The following is a 23,917-nucleotide window of genomic DNA, read 5'->3' on the forward strand; positions in this document are numbered from 1 at the left end:
TGGCTCATACAAACAGTAGTCTGTGCTGGAACACAGTCATACAACTTGTGTGCCATAAAGATGCTCTGAAATTCAGGAAGCTTTTGTTTCTAGTTTTCATTTAGCAACTTTCACAATGGTTTCTCTTTGGGAATCAAACTCAAATGTCTACATAAGTGCCACCTTGCATAAAGTGTAGTATTTTGCCCTTTTTCTTCTTCACTTGGAAAAATTTATAGATGAAGGAAAGGCCCTAAGTTCCTGACTTCTACCCATGTGGTCATCTATCTCCCTAAGGAGTCACAAAGATCAGTGGCTATTTTTGACAATGGCTTTAAGGTATCTGTGAAATTAACACAATACAAATCTGAAAGTACACAGTAAATGATATTGAGTCAACCATTAAGATTAGTTTTCTTACAGGATAAAATCTGAAAGTGAGTAAGGTAAGACTTTAAAAGAAAGTATTTCCAGGATATAAAGCCTAATAAAAATTTTCAGTATGACCCATCATATACCATTTCATTTCTTTAGTTATCAAATGTGGAGTCATTGCTAACATAGGTACTTTCTTAAGGTAGTTGAGGGATCCAGTAAAGCAAATCTGAGCCGGCAGATGGGTTACTGTACTTGGGGAGGCTGTGCTACTTGTAAAGAAAGTGTTAGTTGCTCAGTCATGTCCGACTCTGTGCAACCCTGTGGACAGAGGAGCCTGGTGGGCTACTGTCCTTGGGATTCTCCAGGCAAGAATACTGGAGTGGGTTGCCATTCCCTTCTCCAGGGAATCTTCCTGACCCAGGAATCGAACCCAGGTTATACAGAGGTATTTCTATTTGGTCACAAGAGTTGGACATCGCTTAGTGACTAAACAACGATAATGTTGTAAAGAATCCTGGTGACTCTGAAGTTCATGATTTTCCATTTTACTCTCCATCTTAACAAGGCAAGCCACAATTACACCCCCACTGCTCATCCTCCCTACCCTTCCTGGTAACCCAACCCACTGAAATACAGATACAGGGTACTGCCGACTTCTGTATAAATAAGATACCATCCCCTAGGGACCCAAGAAAAACCAAGGCTATTTGCCTTTTTTTTTTTTTTTTTTAACTCTCAAGAAGTGCTTAGCAAGTGTACCCTCTTTCCTTATGAGATCCTTGTCATGTTCCTGGGCAGTGGTCCTTGAACGCTGTGCTGGCTGCTTGGGAAGAGCTTTCATTGCCTTCATCACCGTCATCATCATAAGGCTTTGCTCCAAAATCTGCCTACTGCTAGTTTCCTCTTCTGTGTAACTTTTGCTGAGAGTTCACAGTGAGCATTGAAGGACATACTCATAATTTTGTAGCATCTAGCTCTTTATTCAAAAACAAGTTTCTTGAGATGAAAATTTATGACTCAGGAAAAAAAAATGGTTATTATCAAGGAGGTAAAGTCTAAGATTGAAAGAAACATGAATTGATATGTTATACACACAAAAAAAAAAAAAGAGAGAAAGGAAATATTACAATATTAACATTTCTACACTGGCAATATACAATTTGAATAGTCATTTTTTCTTTTTTTGAATTATTGGTGAGGAACCTTAATGATTTAATTTTTTGTTAACACAAAACTTTTCTTTTTACACTGAGACTTATTAAAATACCCTCCCTTTTAAAGGTATATTATTTCATTTACAAATGAGAATTTTGCTGAATGTTGTTCTTGAGTGTAAAAATACATCAGTTTACTTCCAAGTTGGAGGTGAGAAATAGTGCCCAGTGAAAGGAATTCAAAAGAATCCTAATGGGAAGTCTAACACTTGTTATAAGAAAAGTCTTGCAAAATTCAACATACAGTCTACTTTGGTATAAATCCAAGACTCCTTTCCTTTTACTTTCCATTTAAAGACTTGGAATGTATCATCATTTGAGTTTCTGTCATTTCACGTGAGTTTTCTTCAGGGGCTGACCTCACAGCACTGGAAATTGATACACTGACTTGACGTTTCAACATCTTCATGACCTTTCTCTTGTACCCTTTACATGCAAAAAAATATATAAAAGGGTCCATGCAGCAGTTGAAGTTCATCAGACATACTGTAAAGTGCAGAGATATCTGGAATGAATGTCTTTGGCTGCATTCCAGGAGACCAGGAAAACGAAGCTTCTTGATCATGTGTTGAATAATCGCAACATGGTACGGCGTGAAACATACAACAAACACAACAATTATAAAAATAATTGTGTTGAGAGCCTTTTTGTTGACACCAGATTTCTCAGTTAGCGGGTTCTGTTTGGCAGTTTTAAAGAGCTTGCAACAGATTTGAGAATAGCAGATAAGAATAATGACGAGCGGAATTACGTATCCTATGAAACAGGCACCAAGCAGAATCCAGGGGAGGGATTCAGTTTCCTCGAAGTTTGGATATTCCATACACGTAGTCCTTTCAGCCTCCTGTTTTGACATAGGGTTTATGAGTAACGGGAGTGTTTGAGCAAATACCACGATCCAGACAAATATGCAGATGCCTTTCGCGTGTTCAATTCTTTTTATCTTATTGTACCGCAGGGGGTGCACCACAGCAAAGAACCGGTCAATGCTCAGGCAGGTCATGAAGTTCACACCTGCATATGTGTTGATGTAAAACACAAGAGCGGTTATCCTACACAGGGCATCGCCGATTCTCCAGTCAAAGCCCAGTGCATAGTAGGCTATCCGTGTAGGCAGAGCTGTGGTAAAAAGTATATCCGAAATCACCAAGTTGGTTGAATAGAGAGTGGTAGAATTGATTTTTTTCCTGTTCTGAATAATGACAATCAAGGCCAGTAAGTTTCCCACAAGCCCAATTATGAAGACGATGCTGTAATGCAGTGGCATGAGGATCCTGGCTGTGTGGTGGTGGGCATAGAGATCACAGTCACTTTCCAGAGAAGCTGCAGAGGGTGTAGTAAAATTGTCCATTTTTATATCCATCAGTGGTGTTCAGGGTCTCTAAAAAAACCAAGAAGGGCATGTTTTATTAAAAGCATTCTCGTAAATCTGCATTGGCAGGCAGGTTCTTCACCACTAGTGCCACCAATTTGTGGAATACAACTAAAAGTTCTGATTATAGGGAAATTTATAGCTTTAAAGGCAAACATTAAAATAAAGATTGACAATCAAAAAAAAAAAATTAAAAGCATTTTTAGGGACTTCCCTGGCAGTCCAGTGGTTAAGACCTGTGCAGGGAGCACAGGTTCCATACCTGGTTGGGGGACTAAGATCCCACATGCTGAGCAGTGAAGCCAAAAAAAATTTTTTTTAATTTTAAAAGTTTTAAAATATAAATAAAACAAAAAGCATATTTAACTAAAAGTGATATAAACTAACTCCTTGAGATCTAACTTAAAATGTCAAGATTTATATAATTTTCAAAAATCTGTATGTCATGTGGTTACAATACTATATTGTAACAGGAGGAGCAGAGACTGAAATTTATGTTTTTACTCTTAAAATTTGGTCGTTTTGGCAAAGCTCTGGCAAAGGAAATAGAACCATTTAAATAGGGCAAATGTATTTTTGTGACAAGGGAATGCACTAACTTTTTAGGCAGAAATTTCCCCTTCGTTTTTTGGATCATTATCTGGTAAAGAGTAAAATCACGTAAAGCACCCCACACTTCAGAAAGCGTAAAACTTTGCTTTTAAATTGAATATCAGTTGGACTTTTTTTTTTTTTTTTGTCAAATGCATATCACTGCCAGGAAATGAAATCAGTCACACATTTATGTAGCGAAATACGAACTTACCACAGTAGTCTGATTTGTGTTAACCCAAAAATTATGAGAAACAAGCTAAGGCCTTTGTTAGGAACTGAAAGTTAGGTTTTCTTTAAGAAAAGAAGAAGAAGACCGTGACCACGGCAACCATGACAAAAACAACAAAAAAAGAAGAAAAAGAAACAAAAAGAGAAAGAAAAAAGTCCTTTGAGGGGAGAATTTTAAATTAGTGTTAAAGAGTATCATTCTGCAGGTGCCCCACTGATGTATGCAGTGTGCATTCTTACATGTGCACACAGTAGGAAAAATTACACACATGGCATTCTGTGTTCTGTTTTATTCATTTACTATGTTCATGGATCAGGGTAGTCTGTCTTTGTCATATGTGTAGATCTCATGTATTCTGATCTGTGTATTAGATCTTACGTATTCTGAAGTGTTTCAGCATTAATGCATAATTTGCTTCCCTACCCCCTTGATGAATACCTGGATTATTTCTACCTCTTTTCTTATTATAAATAGTGTCTAAGATGAAAAGTGAAAAACTCCTACAATAGAAATCCATATATAAGGATGAACTTCGATAAAACTAAGAAACAGCAGAGTAATAAATTCTGTGAAGTTTTTTCTGTTTGTTTGGCCACACCACATGGCATGTGGGATCTTAGTTCCCTGACCAGGGATTGAACTCGAGCCCCCCTACATTGGAAGTGCAGAAACTTAACCACTGGACTGCCAGGAAAGTCCCCTGTAAAGTTATTTTTAGAAGGAAAATAATTTTGTGGTAGGTCTCTATGCACAAATCTCATCTGAAAGTCACTGTAACTGAGGGAGAAGTCAACATATCTAGTAATGATGGTACTGTATGTTAAAGGGAAGAACTCTGTTTCTAGCCTTATCAAAACACTGACTAGACATCTGCATCTCCAACTGCTGTATTAAGTGAGGTGGAAGGTCTGTAACAATCTTAAAACAGTGATACCAACAGAACAAGGTGGTTCTGAGAGGACTGCACTAATGTCATAGGTGTGTATTACCTACAGTGTTGATAGGTTAATCATGAAAATATAGGAATACAACCTAAAGCAAATGGGAGCAAAAAAGGAAGTAGAACTTTTTATTAATCAAGGGAAGATAGGAAAAGAGACTCTGGGAAAAAGCAAAGGATGAGAATGGTAGGTTGAAAACCCAAAATAAGAAGATAGGAAAAGTGTCACGACAAATTTAAATACATTGATGTGAAAAAGTGTTCGTTGCTCAGTCGTGTCCGACTCTTTGAGACCCCGTGTACTGCAGCCCGCCAGGCTCTTCTGTCCATGGGATTCTCCAGGCAAGAATATTGGAGTAGAATTTGGTGTATGACTCAGGGAACTCAAACCGAGGCTCTGTGACAAGCAGAGGTGTAGGATATGGGAGGGAGGTTCAAGAAGGAAGGAATACACACAGACACACACACAGACACACACACACACACACACACCCCTCCTGTGGCAGAAACCAACACAACATTGTAAAGCAATTATCCTTCAATTAAAAATAAGTAAATTTAAAAAAAATACTGGAGTGGGAGCCATTCCCTTCTCCAACAGATCTTCCCAACCCAGGAGATCGAACCAGGTCTCCTGCATTGTAGGCAAATTGTTTACCGTCTGAGCCACCAGAGAAGCCCCAAAAAGTTGAAAGTGAAAGTGTCAGTCGCTCAGTCGTGTCTGACTGTTTGTGACCCTATGGATTATAGCCCACCAGGCTCCTCTGTCCATGGAATTCTCCAGGCAAAAATACTAGAGTAGGTAGCCATTCCCTTATCCAGGGGATCTTCCTGACCCAGGGATCGAACTAGAGTCTCTTGCATTGCAGGCACATTCTTTACCATCTGAGCCACCATTGAACTCACCTCTTAAAAGACAGAGACTATCAGTTTGGATTTTTAATAATCCAGCCGTATACTGGTAGCTCAGTGGTAAAGAATCCACCATTGGAAAGCTAGAGTAGCAATAGTAACGTCAGAAAAAAGTAGAATTCAAAGCACAATCAATATTAATAGAAACAAAAAAATTCACTACACAAGTTCAAAGGAACAGTTCAAGGACATAAAAATAATCATAAATTTTACATGTAACAGCAAAATTTGACAGAATGTAAAGGAGAAATTGTCGAACCCACAACTGTAATGAGAGCTTAACACATTTTCATTAGAATACGATAGGTAAAAAAGAGAAGATTAACCCAACAGGACTTAAATGCTAACAGAATTTGTGCTTAAAGCACATTAGAATTCTTTGCAAGTTTGACCTTGTACTCAGTTATGAGACGTGTCTCCAAAGTCTCAGAAAATCGTTAGCAAGCAGCTCACATTCCTTGTGAGTAAGGGCTTCCCTGGTGACTCAGGTGGTAAAGAATCCACCTGCAATGCAGGAGACCCGGGTTCAAACCTTGGGTCAGGAAGATCCCCTGGGGAAGAAAATGGCAACCCACTCCAGTATTCTTGCCTGGAGAATCCCATGGACAGAGGAGCCTGGGGTTGCAAAGAGTCGGACACGACTGAGCGACTAACACAACATAACACAACAGCAGTTCACATGCCTTGTGAGTAGTGCAGTGCGACTAAATTAGAAATCAAAAATAAGTGAAAGAATCAATTTGGACTCTAGAAATATATTTTTCTAAGGAACTTACGGAATAAGAAATCACAATGCAGATTTTGAAGATCTTAGAACGAAAGGACAAAAGTATTATAAAACGGTGGAGTGGAGTGCAGCTAAAGAGTTAACCCAAGATTGATGCAAAGCCTTGAAGGCATTTATTTCTTAAAAAATTGAAAGTAGCTAAGTTAAATAACTGAACTGAAGTTAAATATATAGCTCAAGAAGCTAGAAAAGAACTGAGTTTGCCCCCACCCCCAAAATAGAAGAAAATAATAAAAAATAAATGGAGTCATTGATGAATTAGAAATCCAAACAAAACCCACCCAGTAAGTATGGGCTTTATATTTTATGTGTTTTGGTCGGGGGGTGGGGGGGTGGGAATGGAGTGATTCTCGAAAGGGAAATCATAGAATTGCAATTATGAAATAAAGAGAGAAGAAACTCTATCCATTAGTTGGGAAAGGTTTTGTATGGGAAGCAACTCTGCAGAAACTGAGACTGGACACAGGTGGAAATTCCAGGCACGGGTTGCAGGAACAGGCATCAAGAGCTACCTTTGGTTTTTGAATTTTTGTGAAAAAAATTTTTTTCTGAAAATATCAACATTTAAATTTTATTTTGAGGAATCTTCCAAAGCAGGTTCCTGGGAACTGCCTTTGAAAATACATGGTGGGGAAAAAAACAACAACAACACCGTGGAGTCTGCTAATCCTCCATATGAATAATAATGGTTGTAGAGGTTAGGAAAGTTACACTGACTCTGAGAATGTGTCACTGCCCACCAGTTGTAAAAGCATGGCCAACTGCTTCACTGCGCGAAGTCCAGCATCCAGTAGCATCCATCAAAAATAAGTGTCTTTTGATGGATGAAACACAAAAGGCAGTGTTTTCAGAACATTTATCCTAAGGAAAAGATGTTTAACACAGTGTCAAATTTTAAGTGTGAAAGTTTGCAATCAAATCAAATGTCCATCATTAGGGAATTGGTTAGTTTATGGCCCTGTAGTGGAATAGGACATGGCCACATAGATGCCTGTTTCCTGATGGGGAATAATGTTAAGTAGGGAAAGCAGATTCCACGTCAGGCCACTTTGGAAGGAAGAAAAGCAGTTATTTACACACACATCCGTGCGTGGATATAGAAGCCAGCGCATCATTTTGTACAAGTAAATTTTGAGTTTCATTCATACCTTCTCAATTTTAACACCGAACATGAATTAACTTGCTAAACGAGTAAATAGGTAAATACTTCCTTTTAATGTGAGGAAAAATTTACAATTCAGCTGTTCTTGCCAAAGCCTGTCCTCTGACCTGTGTTTCAGAGCTCACCCCTGAGTGTTCTTTATTCAGATTCAGGCCTGAGTCGTTGCTGGCCACCCACCTTAAGTGACATCTGGAAGACCCCTCCCAGCTGCCCTGGCAGCCAGGTGTGGCCAGCACCTGCCTACTCTGCCCTCGAGGCGACCCCTCTCAGAGAAGGTAGAGGACACGCTGGATTCTTCTCCCTCCCCACCTGGCTCCCAGCCTCCTACCCCGTCCAACGCTCGGCAGGGGCAGCCACTCCACACTGTCTCTCGAGAACCGAGAGTCTGTGGTTTCAGGGTGGTCGAGGCGTCAGGGCCGTCCTCACCTGTGCACAGACAGCTGGGGCACACGTGGTCTTGCCGCTCCGGAGCGGGCGGCCGGTTCTTCCAGCAGGTGGTGGGGCTCCCGTTCCAGGAGAAGCGCCTTCCCAGGTCGAGGCCAGGCCGGTGGACGCTGCGTCATAGAGCCCTGAGGGGAGACTGCAGAGAGGCCCCATCCCAAGTCAGAGAAAGGCCCTTGCACAAGGGGGCCGCGCCCGTGGGCTGACCCAGAGGCTCTCGGGTACAGGGGAATGTGGGCTGTTTCGAAATGTGTGCGTTCGGCTCTTTAGCAACCTCTGGAAGGTCGATTCCATCGGTCGACAGCTCTACCTTTGGTGGTGTTTACCCAGTGTTATTATTAATGCTATAGTTCTAGTCCATTTTATCTTTTTCAAATTGAGAGAAAAATCTTTTCACATATTTGACTGTTACACTGTTCCTGTATCAGGCAATCTCAATTTGTTATCATATTCCCTCAGAAACCCTATTTTGTCTCTTCCTTTAATCCTTTTAGGATTCAGGATTACTTTCCTGAACCTCGACTTACTCCATGCTTTTATTCAGGAAAAATGGTTTTCTAGTGCTCCCTCCACACGCCAGGTCCTGAAAATTCAGACATAGTAACTTTTAATGTCCGAGGACCTACACCTGATGATGAATGGATGCTAGAAATGTGCTCTTGTCCGAATTAGGTGTTATATCATTGACACACCCAGGTTCTGCTTGCTCCTTGCGTTACAGTGCTCCTTTATCAACCTTTGCATTGCAAATTCCCCTTTTAACTGTTTCTAATCCTTCCTCTTTTAGTCATAACCAAATCATTCCTTTCTTTACCTCTTTATTTTACACTGAATTTTAAACATTTTTCATAATTGTTAAGACAACAGCATCTGATGTGTTATTGAGGTTAGATATACTGAGTTGTACTTGAAAGTCCTATGGCTCGCCCTTTTATTGCCTTGAGAAAAGCACAAAGAGGTGCTTACTCTAAATCTTTTTTCCTTAGAGTACTTGAACCTCTAACAGTTATAATTTCATTGTAAAGCTTTCTGGTGAAAAGACGTGCCCTGTCGCTAAGCTGTCCTCCGTGCCTTACCCCTGAAAGGATGAGGGTTGCCCTGAGGGCACAGATGTACCTGGGCTGCGGGAAGTGTGGGTCCTTATTCAGGTTCCACCCAGGGAGCCACAGGGCAGCCATCCGTTCCAGGCCTCTTAAAGTTTGTGTTAATAAGCAAAGGAAGCTGTCTCAGTTTTGTCTCTGTCACTCAATATTGATCCTTTTAACTTTACTATTATCCTAACATTTAACAGCAAGTTCTTCCACAGCAAAATATGAATATCCTCCAAAGTATTTTTACTTATGTTTTGGGGAGTGGGCCTGTGTGTGTGGTTTTCTGCAGATTGATTTCCTTACTAGTTAGGTTAGCGAGCATTTCTTAAGACACTATCATCTCATTTTTGCATAACCGGACATGTTTACATGAACTGTCATGTTCTTTCTAGCCACAGAAAGGAAAAAATAAAAAGCCCCCTCAAAACTCATTTATTAGTATTTCAGAAAACTGTCCAAGAGCTAGTGTGGTTTGTACTCTAGAAATATTTACCCTGGATACCAACTTGGAGGCAGTTGTGATTTTTTTCACAGGGTACTGATACATACTTTTTGCAGTCTCAGCTTACTTGCTTGGATAATTAATGTCTTAGCTTTTATTTGTGGCAGAAGCAGAATAAAGTCTTCATTATATTCAAAGATCTAGTAAATGCTGGAATACTGGCTCTTAGAGTTTAGCTCTAAGATTCCTGAAATGTCACTTTACCCCTAATATATATTCACTTAATAATCATCAACACTTGAAATGAGAAGGGCTTAATCTTGTAGTAATTTTGTTTAATTTCAGGCCTTAATGAATGAACCAAATGGGTCAAAGCATGCTGACAGGATCATTGCTAAGAGGTGACTTGTCTGTGAGGTGAAGTCCGCTCAGGACCGTGTTTACACGTCGAGATGGTCTGAGTCAAAGTGCCCACAGTGGCCGGCACCAGAGAGGAAGTTCCTGGAGCACGCTCTCAAAAACAACCCAGGGGGCCCCAGAGTGGACGTGCAGGTGCAAATGATATTTGACTGTTGTTGAATGATGTGTGCTGTCTGATCCGATTCTTTGATTTCTGTTGATACACTGTCCTTTGGTTATTTTGTTGAAGAGGGTTAAGATTGAGGAAAGATTTCTAAGTGGAGGAAAAGAAAGTCCCTGGGAAAGGGGTGGGCAGAGAAAGGCTCCGGACTCAAAGGGACAAGGATTCTGTCTCCTGGGGAAACAGACAAGCACAGATGTTTCAGGACAGCAGGCTGAGGCTGTTCGGCGCCTCTGAGGACAAACACTTGGGCTTCCCAGGTGGCGCTAGTGGTAAAGAATCCGCCTGCCAATGCAGGAGGCATAAGAGATGCAGGTTCGATCCCTAGGTCGGGAGGATTCCCTGGAGGAGGGCATGGCAACCCACTCCAGTATTCTTGCTTAGAGAATCTCACGGACAGAGGAGCCTGGCAGGCTATAGTCCATAGGGCCGCACAGAGTCAGACCCGACTGAAGCAACTTAGCATGCATGAGGACAAACATACTCCATGGAAGAAAGAAATCATTGCTGCTTCCTCCAGTTACCCGATTTTTATACGTATTTGTCAGGGGCTTGGAAAAGCCTTCGTGTTCTGGAAGCTGAGCGAACAGGGACATCTGAACCTGGTCCAGTGTCGCACATCGGGGCCTGGCAATCACCCAGGGATGTTTTTCACCTGCTTCAAGGTGAGAAACCACTCGAGCAGTTGTGTGTCCCCACTGCCCTGCAAAATTTAGTCACGAGTCACATCTGACTCTCTTGCGACCCTGTGGACTATAGCCCACCAGGCTCCTCTGTCCCTGGGATTTCCCAGGCAAGAACAGTGGAGTGGGTTGCCCTGCCCTCCTCAAGGGAATCTTTCTGACCCAGGGATCAAACCTGCGTCTCCTGCACTAGCAGGCAGATTCCTTACCACTGGACCACAGGGAAGCCCACCTTGCAAAACAGGAGCAGGAGAGTCATTCCTGATTGTCATTCTGATTGTGGAAAGAGCCCCAAGGCACGGACAGCGGTGAACAGCACACGCCCAGCCTTGCTTCCCGCCACTGGCGTGGCCAGGCGCCTGTTCCAGGCCACTCTGAACTGCTATGATGTCAGTCCATACCCGATAACCTAGTCAAAGAAATCTTCCCATGCTATCAGGTGTCCCACCGACCCAGCCAACTTTGAGTCCTAAGTTGGTAGCTGTGTCCAAGATTGATTTTGGGGGAGGATGTACAGGGAACATCGTCCAGAAAGCAGGCTGATAGCTGCCTCCATGTCTCCGAGGGAAACTACCCCCCCACCCCGCCCCACCCCAATGCGCCGGAGCATCTATGTCAGGAGTCTTGTCATCTGCGGTCAGTGTGTCTGAGGGCAGCTTTCCTCCCTGCCTCCTGGGGAGCTCACTTGCTTTCTCCGATCTGTGGAAGGGTGACCCTGCGGCTGACCCCAGGACATGGTCTGGTCCTGACTGCCTCCCCGTGGGTCTGCCCAGGGTCAGGTACAGGCCAGTGCGTGGGGTGCATCTTCAGAAACGAAAAACACCTCAGTGTTGGCTGGTCTGTCCTTTCCTCTTCGTGGCCCCGTGGTGTCCTGAACCCCCTGGAGACGCCGCACCTTCTGTAAACGCGTACGTCAGAACTGATGGGAAAGTGAAAGGTGCCTGACCTATGTTACCTGCTTAAACACCCACTTGCACATTTGGGGTTTTATGTAGTCTGGCTATTTTTCTTTCACCTTTCACTGGTTATTTATTCCTCCTGTGGCTTTTTGGCAACTTGAATCCTGACTCGAATGATATGGAGGTCTTCAGAGATGAAGACAGAGGAGGTAGTAGCACTGAAGACTCGAAATATGTGGCATATTGTTTAGGAACTGGAAGAAAAAAAAAATTCCCACCCTAGTATGCTTTTCAGTGTAAGGAAGACAAAGGCCATTTCCATGTGGCATGATTGGACCTATACGCAAGATAATCAACTGCATAAATATATGTATATAAATATATAAAGACTTCTTATAAAGAAGGGCTGAGTCAGTGTTAACCTTTATCCCCTGAATCCAAAATGTTTCCAGAAATAATGTGTAGCTTTTCTCCTTAAAGTCTGAGGGAGTTTCAAATTTTGCATTTCATCTCTGTTATCTCATAGAAATTAGTCAGAAATGTTACATATCCTTACTTTATGGATGAAGGGAATTCCAGAGAGATTAGATCTCTTGCTCAGGGGTCCTCCCCCCAGGACAGGTGCCGAGCCAGGGGCCACGCAGGCGCCCAGGCCTCCGCGTCCTCTGTCACCCCCTGCCTCCCGCCAGTCGGTGGTTCCTGGGCCTTTGGCCTGCTCACCCCTCCTCCCTGCCCGCTGCACGCGCCCTTCTGTCTGTCTGTCTGTCTGCCTGTGTGTGTGCTGCTCCCTCTGCTCTGCCTGTCTCAGGCCGCCCTCACTTCTCTCTGGAGCTGCAGCTGCAGCCCCCGCCGGTTCACACGGTGCCCTCTGGACCCGGACAGACTGCACGCTGTCTGTAGTGACGCACAGTTTCCTTCGTGATCCGGCTCCGCTTCCCTCTTTAGCTGGATCTCTGGCCGTCTTCCCTCCCGTGACCTCGAGCTCGGGCCCTGCTGGAATAGGCTGTGTTCTCTCACAGCTCTCTTCCTTTCTGATCCTCTTCCTTCTCTCTGGCGCCTCCTTGGCCCCAGCCTGCATCCTCCACTCCTTCTTTCTTTCCTTCAGGCCTTTGTTCAAAATCAGCTGCTCCCAGAAGCTTCCCTGATTCTGTCCTGTCCTCTCCTCCCTCGACAGCACCTGCCCCGCCCTGTAGAAAGGCAGCGTGGGGCGCCCTTGCCAGGGCCCTGCGCCCTGTACTGGCATCCGTACTGTTTTTTTGTCTTGTTTCGTTTTTCCTGTTTCCTGCTAGCCTGTGAAGTCCTGAGAGTGGCGGCTGTGTTAATTTGGTGTTATCTCCAGCCGGCCCATCATTGGTGTTCAGTAAATACCCATTAAGGAGTAGCAGAGTCCCAGCTTTCTTGATCCTCAATCGGAGTTTATTTATTAGACTACAGGGTGCGTTTGATGAATAAAAGTAACCAGTAGTATTCAGCATAGATTGTGTCCCAGGCACTGCCCTGGGCACCCTAGGTATATTCACTCCCAGACTCTCACAAAGCTTTCCCAAATCCATTGCCAGTGGTGAAACCAAGGAACAGAGCGCTTACGAGTCTTGCCTCAAGACACAGCTGTTAAGTGTCAGGATTTACTCCCGGCATATCAGCTCCAGGAATGACATTCAGTGTAATACATTTTAGCCTCTGCTCCTATTTCCAGCATGATCTGATGTTATTGGTAGGAAACAAGTAAAATAGGAAGACATCTCAGAACTTTAACACATACCAGCTCGTACACCTGCCTGCACCAGAGGGAAGAGAAGGGCAGGGGGGACAGGACAGGAGAGGGGAGGAGGAGAATAAGTTGCCGTCAATAAGGGGTTCATTAATTTATCTCTAGCATATTTTAATGCAAGTAAAAGTTTCATAAACGAATTTAGACTTTACTAGCTTTAACAGAATGTCTATGAAAATAGTTTGGACTGAAATTTCCACCAAGAGATGGTGAATACCTAGGACGACTTACGCTTGTTAAATATTTGCAGATATTTAACAGAATATTTTTATTTCTCTGTTCAGGCTTTCCAGATACCACAAGGATCTTTTTCAACTCTGTTGTTTTTCAGGGGATTTTCACATGTTAGTTATTTCATCTGCCATTGAATGCCTGTGTTTTACAAACTTCTTGGGAGGCTGGGAAGCTGTATGCACTGGGGGATACTACACATCCTTAGCACATGCACAACTGGGACATTTTAGCAGTTGCAGGGGGCCCATAACCATAGCAGAAAGACTACTGTCCCTGCCAAACTCCTTTACTGGCTGGGGAACTCTTTTTTTAGTTGTAAAGTTTTAAAGGGTGCAGATTTTATCTCATGTTATCCCCTAGAATGTTTCAGATCTGGCCAGCTGCAGATATCTAATCAATGCCTATGGAAAGCATAAATGAATAAAAGTCATAGAGTGACCTGAGTTACTATTTATTCCATTAAATGACTGGTCATGTTACTGAGAAGCTCTCAGAAGCCAGTTGAAAGTAATTTATCATAGGCATTCCCACCACTCACACGATATATGAGCCTAGTGAATGAGGACGCTTTCTGGAGCCGTGTGCTCTTTGCAGCGTCATGTCCAAGAACTGCGATTAACCCCTCCAAGAGAAAACATGCACTGAAATCCTAGCAGATGCAGAGTCCAGCCAGGCAGCACAGTTAGGTGTATAGACATCCATAGACTCAGTCTCCATGTGATATGTTCTCTAAAGATCTCGAAAAAAGTTCAAGAAAAAGAAAATGCCCACAGAAGTGGTAGGGCAGGGAAACTTTGCCTATTGGATTCATCCTTCAGTGGTTTAATGGGCAGAGGGAGGAGAGACCAAGGCTAGCAGGCAGTTTTCCAGCACTTTCTATGACAGTCAGTGTTATATAGCACTTATGATGACACCCAAGGACCGGGCAGTATGGTTACTCCCCATTTTACAAGTGAGGCAGATGAAGCCTGAGAAGTACCATGTCCAGGGTCACGCAACTGGTAGATAAGAGAGGGCAGGCCTGACTCCAGAGCCCATGCTCTTAACCACTATCCTATGTCGTACTTGGAGCAAGACCCTCCCCCTCAAAAAGCACACCCTCCTTTAAAGGAAGTCTCTGCACAGCTTACATGTTACCCAGAGTTTCTGTCACCTCTGTTCCCAACCTGGACATAAATATTGGCAGTTCACTGCACCTAGTTCATTGTTTTGTGATATTTTTTATGCATACAGAAGTTCTAGGAAGAAAATACCAAGCTGTGTTTAGCCTTTCTGATCTTCAGATAAACATAAACAAACAAGCGCTGTTCCTTTTTCACTTATTAGATTAATAGTTTATATTTAGAATTAAAATACTCATGTTGTCAGAGAAGCAGTGAAGCCCATACTGTCTGCCACTGGTGGGAGAGTAAATATTTCTGTAAACTAAAAAATATCAATTTTAACTAAAGTTCTTTTTTTTGTTTTTAAATGTGTACCCTTTGCTCCAGGAATTTGACTACTGAGATTCTATCCTGAGAAATAATAGAAAGTATAAAAGTAGAGAAGTAACAGAAATACAGGGAAGACTTTTACGTACATAGATCTGTGGTCAAATAGTAACATGTACTAACTTTTCAATTGTGCTGAATAACTTCATCACAGCACATTTATGTGCAGGAATGCTCCATTCCACATTACCTTTGTTCTTTTCCTTCATAAAGTATCCTGAAATACGGGCAGTATTTGCTGATTACTTGGTACTGTTTTTTGTAATTGTGAGTTCACGCAGAAATACAAAGTAAGCCCAATTTTTTTTTTTTTTTTGGCAAAGATATTTCTGGCCTGATTCACTACCTTCACCTAGCTTAATATCAGCTTATTAGAACTGCCAGTCACCAGAGAGTCTCAAATGTATAAATGATAAGATTTCTGATGTTAGAAATGTTTATAGCTTTTTGTTAAAAAGGTTCTTTACCTTTACTTTAAACCTTAACTAGACTTTCAAAGTTTTTCTTAACTTACAAGAATTTGTTGGAAAAAGCAAAATATCTGTTACTTACCTCTCAGTGCCTTGTTGGGGCCCCTGTGTGGCGGCAGTCAGTATTCGCCCAAACTGAAGTAGGTTAACCTTGGCATGTTGTTTTAAGGGAGATTACCAGACATCCTTTTATGGTGGCGGCTTTTTTTTTTCTGTCACCCTGTGACTGAGCATAGTAATGATCAGTTAGCCTCATGTGTGCGTGTGCACTTTTTTTTTTTTTTTAATGGGAAGTGAAATTTTTCTGTTAGTGATTTTTTTTTTAAGAAAAGGGTTATCCAAAAACCCCTTGGAATTTATGAGTTGCTGATATCTATGGAACTTTATAAATTTTTCTATAAAGATTTAAGTTAAAAAAAAAATTCTTTGGAAGAGACTGAAGAAATAAACCTTAACCAGGGGGAAAAAAAGGAATATAGCTACTGATGATGCTGTATCCATATTATGTGTGAAGTATGAGTGTTAACATGTTTTAAGGAAAAAAGTCAATTTTGCCAATTCTGTCTGGAAACTTGGTGCAGGGAGGAGTTTACTCATTCTGTATCTTATCAGCAGCTTAATGAGAAAGAAATAGAAGTTTCTGTGGTGAGTGGAGGAAAATGCTCTTTTGCATGTGTATAATGATTAGTTGGTGTTTTTAGGCAGGAGACCAACCGACTGGATCAGTGACTGCATGAACCCATGTTAACAAGGGAGGGGTTGAAGGGGGCATCTTACAGCTAAAATCACCTGTTACGCACACAGACCTGTGCTGTTCACCTTCAAGTTTTAATCGGCTCAGTTTAAACCAACAGTGCCACATGGATATCAACATGCAAATTGATTTGCAGGCTAAATTAATGGAAATAGAGCTCTCAGAATACGAGAGATGATCTGGCCATTCTCAGTGAGCTCAAGAAACTGCATTTTGCCAAGGCATGGATGACCTGCCCGGGAGGTGCGGGCTCTGGGTCCCAGGTCTTAGGAGGAAAGATTGAATGAACTAAGCGTGTCCAGGCTTGGCAGGGATGTGATCATTATCTTCATGATCACAGTAAAGGGTTTAGGTTGCATGTGTCAGTCTTCTAACTCCAGAGAGTAAAAGGAAGGCATGTAAGAGGAGGTCACAGGAGACAGCTCTCAAATCAGAGTAGGAAAGCAGTTCTCAAAAGTTGGGATCATTTGATAAAAAGGGGGCACATTGCCTCTTGTTTTTGTGTGCTCAGTCATGTCCAACTCTTTTACAACCCCATGAACTGTAGCCTGCCAGCCTCCTCTGTCTGGGGTTTCCCAGGCGAGGATACTGGGATGGGTTGCCACTTCTTTCTCCTGAGGATCTTCCTGACCCAGGGATCAAACTGGAATCTCCTGCACTGGCAGGAGGATTCCTTACCACTGAGCCACCTTGGAAATCCATCTCTTCTGTAGGTGCTTGCATAAATCAGGTGTCTGTTTGGAGGACTGTTGTAGAGAGAATTGAATCATTTGGTAGGGATTTGTGACTCTGTGCCCTCAGAGACCCTTCCACTCCAGGATTCTGTCAAAGTGCTGAGGACTTTTAGCCTCTCAGTGTATTATTCCATTGAGGTTATTATAAGCTCTACCGTGCTGAAGATGCCTAGAGAAACCTTGTCAAACAGAAGAGTACCAGTCACCTAAGTTCTTTGGGACTCCATGCCACTATGTAAAATAAAAGTACTGAACTAAGTGATCACCAAGGTAACTCCTAGTATAAAAATTCTCTGAGGGGGAAATACAGAGATTTTATCATTTGGTTGGTCAGTGTGGTAAACTTTTACAGAACTAGTTCCTTTAAAACTTGGTTTGAAGACTCCTTTAGACCATGAAATTTTGAACCTTGTTTAATGTCCCTGGATATGTTCCAGTGTCTCCTGGTTTATAGTTTGTGGGAACTTGAATAGAATTTGTATCCTGTTGTTGCGTGAAATTTGTACTTAATTATGTTGAGTTGTTCATAGTGCTTTTCAGATCTGCTGTATCCTTATACTTTTTTGTCTATTCATTCTGTTAATTTTTGAGAGTTTGATGTTGAAACTACAACCAAAAATCTTAATTTTTCTACTTAAAAAATAATTGTAATATATAGTGAAACTATATGTAACTTTGTTCTGTATTTTCCAAGTCTCCTGTAAATATGTTATCATGCTTCATAATTTAAAAAATAAAAAAGAAGGGGAAAAAGAAAAAAAAAATTTGGATTGAAGAAGCCTTGAAGAAGACACTGTTGAGAAGTTTTTCAATTTGTTGAAAAGCCATCCTGGTGGGGTTTTTGTCTTTTAATTTTCAAAATAATTTTTGTTCAGTAAAGCATTTTTATTTTATGAACTTGTCTAGGTAAAGTAAATGTTCTAGCAAACTGGATCTCCCCTTTTTTGGTATTAGAGTAGTCAGTATATAAAGAAGAGGTGCCAGGGTAATTGTCCTTTGAGATGCTGTTGATGTTTACTATGAGATAGTTTCATGAGTTCACAAACCTTATTTTTATTGTTGAAAGTTACCAGGATTTCTTTAGTTGTAGTATAAAAGTGGAGTCACTGTCCTTTTTCCATAGAAAATGTAAGATGAACATTTGTGACCTGACCTGAGTGCTTCTATTTTATTTGTTCTGTCAAGCACAGTTGTGAGTATATAGGAGATACTCAACAAATGTTAGTGACATTAGTGAATGAATCCTTTACATTGTGTATTCCTTTGTACTTCAGCCCTGTATGCTTAAGCCAAATAGGACTTCCAGAAGTTAGCTGTTCTCAATATGAAAAGGTCAGGCTGAGTTACTGTTGACAGTATAAAGAACAAATGTTGTTGTAAAATAAGGAAAAGAGAAAGACTGGTCAGTGACTAATCACACTCAGTGTGTATAGAAATAGCAATGGAAATTTTCTACAGAGCAGCCGGTACCACCATGGTCTGAAATATGTGCTTCTGTATATTGGGTAGATGTGGTTTAGTATTTAGTCATCATTTAAAACTACATAGTGATGAAGAACTTCTAAGGAATTTTGAAACTACTTCTATTGGTATATAAGATATGAACTGTGGTCATTAAAATTCCTATCAATATTTCTTAGTTTACATTGAAATGTACCCTCAAGAACTCTGCTTCAGATGTTTTATTATACTGTCACTCTTTACATTTATTGCTATATGTTAACAGAAGACCTTCTATAAATTGAGTACCTAAAGACATGTTCCTTAGTCAGAAACTTCAAGTGCAACCAAAATAGGGTTTTCTTATTATTACCAAGAGACCAACAGGCCATAGTTTGAGTGTATCTATGAAACTGTATGTCTTAATCCCATTAAAATAATAAAACAAGAAAAGGGGCTTTTTAAAACTAAAGACAAATCCTGCTGTATGGCTTTACCACTTTAAAGAGAAATTTATTTATTCAGCAAGTACCAATAGAAGAAGTTTCAGAGTGCTGCCATCTACCTCATTTTCAACATGTGTTGGCTTTTTGCTTTGTTTAAGAGTAGAAGGGACAGTGAATGATTTTTTAATAGCATATTCTCTGTCAAAGATGGGAAAATGTTCTAGAGGGACCTGTTGTTTCCACAGAAATGGTAATGAGAACATTTCTTTGTGGAAGTGAAAAATATTTCTTGCATTTTTCTTATGATGCAATAATGTCTTTGTGTGACACCAACTCATCCAAAATACGAGGAAATAAAAGACTAATTAAATTAACAAGTGTTTAATGAAGAATGTGTGTTAAGTGTGTGTACAAACCACAGGACCCATTCATGTCTCCTGCCTTACCCTGGTAGGAATGTGTGTTTGCAATCCTGGAGCTAGTTCCTTGAGGTTAGGGGCTGCTTCCTACTTAGAGGTGTTGATGGAGCTCCTGTACCTGGCCTGCTGCCTCTCACACAGCGCCCAGGTGATTGATTCATTGATTCACTCGAACAGTGAAACTGGGGTAGCTTCAAGGGCAAAGGAGAGCAGCTAACCACCAGGAGGGTTGGAGAAATCACTGGGGAGAGGAGCTGAGCTCTGTCGTACACCATAAGCGTAAGTTTCCTAAGCAGAAAAGTGCAACAGACACTTTTGTGTTGAGAGAATAACCTGCATCAGTGAGTAGTCAGCAGAGGTTAAGGTACCCAGGGAGCATCTGGACGGGGAGGGGGTGAGAGGGGGTGGGCCAGATCAGGGGAAGGGAGAAGAGGATGGTTGTAGGAAACCACACTGGTAAGAAAGAATCACAGGGTTTGCTAGTTCATCCTGATGTTTGAATTTCCTCTTTGGATACTGGGAGCCTGTGGAAGGAAGGGTTTTAACCAGGGGTGTGACATGATCAGAGCTGCATTTGAGGAAAGAAAATACTGTTGGCAGTATTAGGAGATGGATTCAAGAGAAACAAGTCTTCATGTAGAAAGACGTTTGTGACTTTTGAGTATGTCAAGTTGAAGGTATCAGATCGAATTTCACAGCCAAGGTGAGGGGACAGTCAGACAGTTTGGGGACTCACTTCATTTTTTTTAGTTGAAGGCATAGAAGGGCTTAGGGTTATCCAGAGAGAGACTGGAACAAGGAGAAAAGGCTTCAGTGGAACCCTGGAGAAGGTAGAAGAGAGGTGGGAGAAATCATGGGTAAACCAGCAAGAAGCAGGGTTTTAAGACAAAATCAGGAAGACATTTGAGGAAGGGAGGACAGGAGCACAAGCCTTGTCAGGTGCTACAGTGAAACAATTGGACAAAGTCTGACATGAAGATTTTGCGTTTTACCATGATGAACTGTAATGTTTCTTGATTTTGGTTTGTCTCACTTCTTTCATCAGATTTCAAGTCATTCATGAGAAGAAAATGTAGCATCAGCTTTACATTTTCTCACAGTGCTGACAGTTCATTAGTAGATGCCAAACAACTACTTTGCAATAGCTTTGGGAGAGTTAACGAAGATTAGATAGTTAGAGTTCTCATAAAATATTCTATATATGTACAAATTATTTTGGATGTATTGTACATGTAGAAACCAACTTGCGTATCTAAGATCATGCTTTCAGAACGAAATAAAATGATAAGCAGTGTTACTTCAGATATACATTTGCCGTTGGTGTTGTAAATTGAGCATTATACCATAGTGATTTTTTTTTTATTTGTTTGCATAGCCTGGCACCTGTGTTTGCTCTCTTTGTACCATTTTACTGCTCCATCCCAAGAGTCCAAGTGGCACATATTCTGGGCCCGTTGTCCATCACAAACAAGACACTGATTTATATATTGGGACTACAGGTACAGTATACATTTTTCTGTTCACATTTCTTTAACCAGATCTGTCTCTCTCTCTCTTCTTTGTTTTTTTTTTTGGTCTTTTTCTCATTTGATCTCCTTGAAAACAAAGTTTTTTTTCCCATAAGTTTGCCTTCATGATCTATATCAAACGTTCAAAGGAAGTGTTACAGAACAAGAACATCAAGGTATATAAGGTACTAGAATACTTTCATAGCCTTTAGAAATCTGATAAGCGCTTTCACTGTAATTTGTATCGGTGGAAAATATTTTAATTTTGTTGTACAATTGCGAGTAAGTACTTTTTCAAAAGTCGCAGTATGAAGTGGAAACATGAGAACAGTCCAAAGGCGGAACGTGGAGAGCCACTGCCAAAATTAATTCATTGAATACAGAGTCACAAGTAAAGCTCTGCAGCAGGAACCAGATACGCTTTGCCAGCCTCATAGCTCCTGTGCTGCAGCCGGCTTGATTGCACTGTCGCCATTCGCTAAATGTTTTGACCCGATGGCCATTAGTGGACTTACTGTTTGACTTAAATCGAAAAAGATTGTCTTCACCAACATTCAGTGAATATTAATTGCTCTCTGCTAGGTTCCAGGCTGAGGAATAGAAGATACGCGTGATTTTCAGTTTTCTACCTGTAGCATTACACCTGTCACTTTTCTCTCACTCTCACACCTTTTAATGTAAACTTTTATTCTGCTGTTTCCTGTGGTACCGTATGTAGCTTGGCCTTTTGATCCACTGTCAGTACTCATAACATTCCTTATCCCACACACATCAAACCGGATACCAGTGTCACTGTACAGTGCCCTCCTCCCTCCCCTTTTAACCTTCAGCATTTCCTCCACCTTCTCTTGTCTGCTCTCACGTGTTATCAATGGCCCATCTGGGGTGGGTGTTTCCTTACCACTTTTACAACCATTTCTCATGAGATATGTTTATTCCTCATCTCCCAGCCTATGTAGCTTTACGCTCCCCTTTGTCCTCTCTCGTACTCTTACAACCTGAGAGCCCATTTCTGCATTTTACTCTTATTACTAGAGTTTGCAGCGGCATGCTTAGTTCTTTTCAAGATGTTCCGACAGAAGGCAGAATGCAGTGGTCGCAGAGTCCCCTGGGCCAGGGGCAGAGACCCAAGTTCCAGTTCTGACATGGCATACGCAAGCTTGACACTTGGGTCGGGTCATGGAAGCCTCTGATCCTCATTTTGACTCTAGTTAGAGAGCAGCTTTGAGTGTGGAAAACACTGTTTCGTTACCTGTAGTGCGGGAATTCAGTGGAGCACTGTGGCAAGTCTTTGGAGCCAAGTGGACATTGGTTTAAGTACTTGCTCTGGTAATTATTTTCCTTTTCCATCACTTTTTCTGAGCCCCCATTTGCCCACCTGTAAAGTGGGAACAATGATATCTATTTAACAGGGTCATTTGAAGATTTAGAGATTGTAGCATTGGGTTTTGGGGCATAATCAGAACAAGTAATAAGAAACTAAGTCATTTGGTTCCTAATATTAATAATTTATGTCTGTATGACTGCCACCTTTGGTTTTTCTGAGATCGTGAGTGGTTTTGTTTTGTCGTTTTTTTCCTTTTCTTTTTTTTTGGTGGGGTAGAAGTTGATGCAGAAAGTAGAGGTGGAGATGCCCCAGGCCTCTTGATAAAATTCAAACTCTTTAGTGTAAATGACATCCAGGATTTCTTCTTGCCCATCTAGTATCGACTCCCACCCTTCCTCTACCTTGACGTGAGTGTGAACCTTTTATTCCCCAGACTTCTGTTCCCTCCCCACCATCCCTCCCCTCCTAACCTTCACACACGTTTCTATGCCTCTCTTACTCAGCAACTTTTTGAAACCAGGGATGTTTCATAGATGAGTGATTGAATGACTGCAGTCCTTATCAGGAGAGCAAAGACATTTGTTGTGTACATTGAAGTACACAGGGCCCAAGAGCCAGTCATGTAATGCCCAGTGCTAGGGGCCATGGAGGATAAAACGAAGCTTGAGGTGCAGCATTTGCCCCTCGGGGAGCCCAGCAGTGAGAAAAAACACACAGCAAGTGCTGCGGAAGTATTATTGTTCTCTGTGCTTTTGGAAGAAGACTACAGAAAAATATTTTTCCACGTAATTCTCATTCTTGCTGTTTTCAAAGTCATTCACACTGAACAAGCATCCACACTCGATCAAAGGATTAAATTTTAGATCAAGGGATTAGAGTTGCAGCCGGTGCTCATTTCTCCATGAGCTAACACAAGAGCACAGCTTGTCAGACTCCTTTTTACCTGTGCTTTGCCATCTCTTACCTTTGTATCTGTCTTCTTCCTATGTATCTTTTTTTCTATCTATCCTTGATAAATGTGCACGACTTTGAGGTTTTCATCTGGCACTGGTGTCAGCAATGAACCTGCTTCTTTCTCTATGAGCAGAAATGCTTAAATTCCCTATCTAGTGATCTAATGATCTAATTGTGAACAAACACTAAGATACAAATCTTTATTTTTAGTCTGCATATGTGACTTCATTTTATTCTCTAAATATTTCAGTATTAATATTATATTTCAGTGTATTTCCTATAAATAAGGTCATTCTCTTGCATAACTACTGTTCAGTTAACAAAATTGGGAAAATAACATTGATAAAGTCTTATTCAAATTTTACCAGTTGTCCCGATATTATCCTGTTACTAGGCTACAAATCTCTCTTTCTTGCAGGAACACTTGGGAGATGTTTTATGACTTTAAAAAAAAAAAAAAAAACCCTGAACACAATCCTTGAATGTAAATGATTTGAAAAAGGCAGAGATTTCATGAGACCATTTCTAACTACTTTTGCTATTAACGAACTCTGAGGCCTGTTACTTGGTTCGCTCTTTTCTGGGCCAAACTGGAATGAGAGGATCAGTGGTTCAGCAGAGCAACATGGGGCAAGAACCTGTATGCTGACAGATGTCTTCCATCTAA

The 23,917-nt window shown here is 41.4% G+C and overlaps 2 protein-coding genes across 3 annotated transcripts in view; one reads left to right on the forward strand and one right to left on the reverse strand.

The window, feature by feature from the left end:
• The window catches only part of UBAC2 (UBA domain containing 2), a 164,144-nt gene that overhangs the window by 79,807 nt on the left and 60,420 nt on the right, over positions 1-23,917 (forward strand). The window contains exon 5 of the mRNA XM_043891602.1: positions 20,837-20,960. Within this exon, the coding sequence (XP_043747537.1) occupies positions 20,837-20,960 (124 nt within the window). The remainder of the gene's footprint in view (positions 1-20,836; positions 20,961-23,917) is intronic.
• On the reverse strand, positions 1,322-15,896 carry GPR183 (G protein-coupled receptor 183). 2 transcript variants are annotated; one of them, XM_043891600.1, is made up of 3 exons: positions 15,751-15,896; positions 7,994-8,147; positions 1,322-2,952 (listed from the first exon to the last, which is right to left on the reverse strand). In XM_043891600.1, exon 3 carries the CDS (start codon positions 2,932-2,934, stop codon positions 1,852-1,854), a length of 1,083 nt encoding a protein of 360 aa, XP_043747535.1. In that variant the 5' UTR covers positions 2,935-2,952; positions 7,994-8,147; positions 15,751-15,896; the 3' UTR covers positions 1,322-1,851. The 2 variants fall into 2 exon arrangements, with proteins under 2 accessions (XP_043747535.1, XP_043747536.1); XM_043891601.1 differs by lacking the exon at positions 15,751-15,896 and adding an exon at positions 11,820-11,926.

The sequence above is a fragment of the Cervus elaphus genome, chromosome 30 (genome assembly GCF_910594005.1).
Source record: "Cervus elaphus chromosome 30, mCerEla1.1, whole genome shotgun sequence".
NCBI lineage: Eukaryota > Metazoa > Chordata > Mammalia > Artiodactyla > Cervidae > Cervus > Cervus elaphus.

Coding starts and splice junctions, on each gene's coding strand:
- GPR183 (XM_043891600.1), bottom strand. CDS start 2,934: ATGGATATAAAAATGGACAATTTTACTACACCCTCTGCAGCTTCTCTG.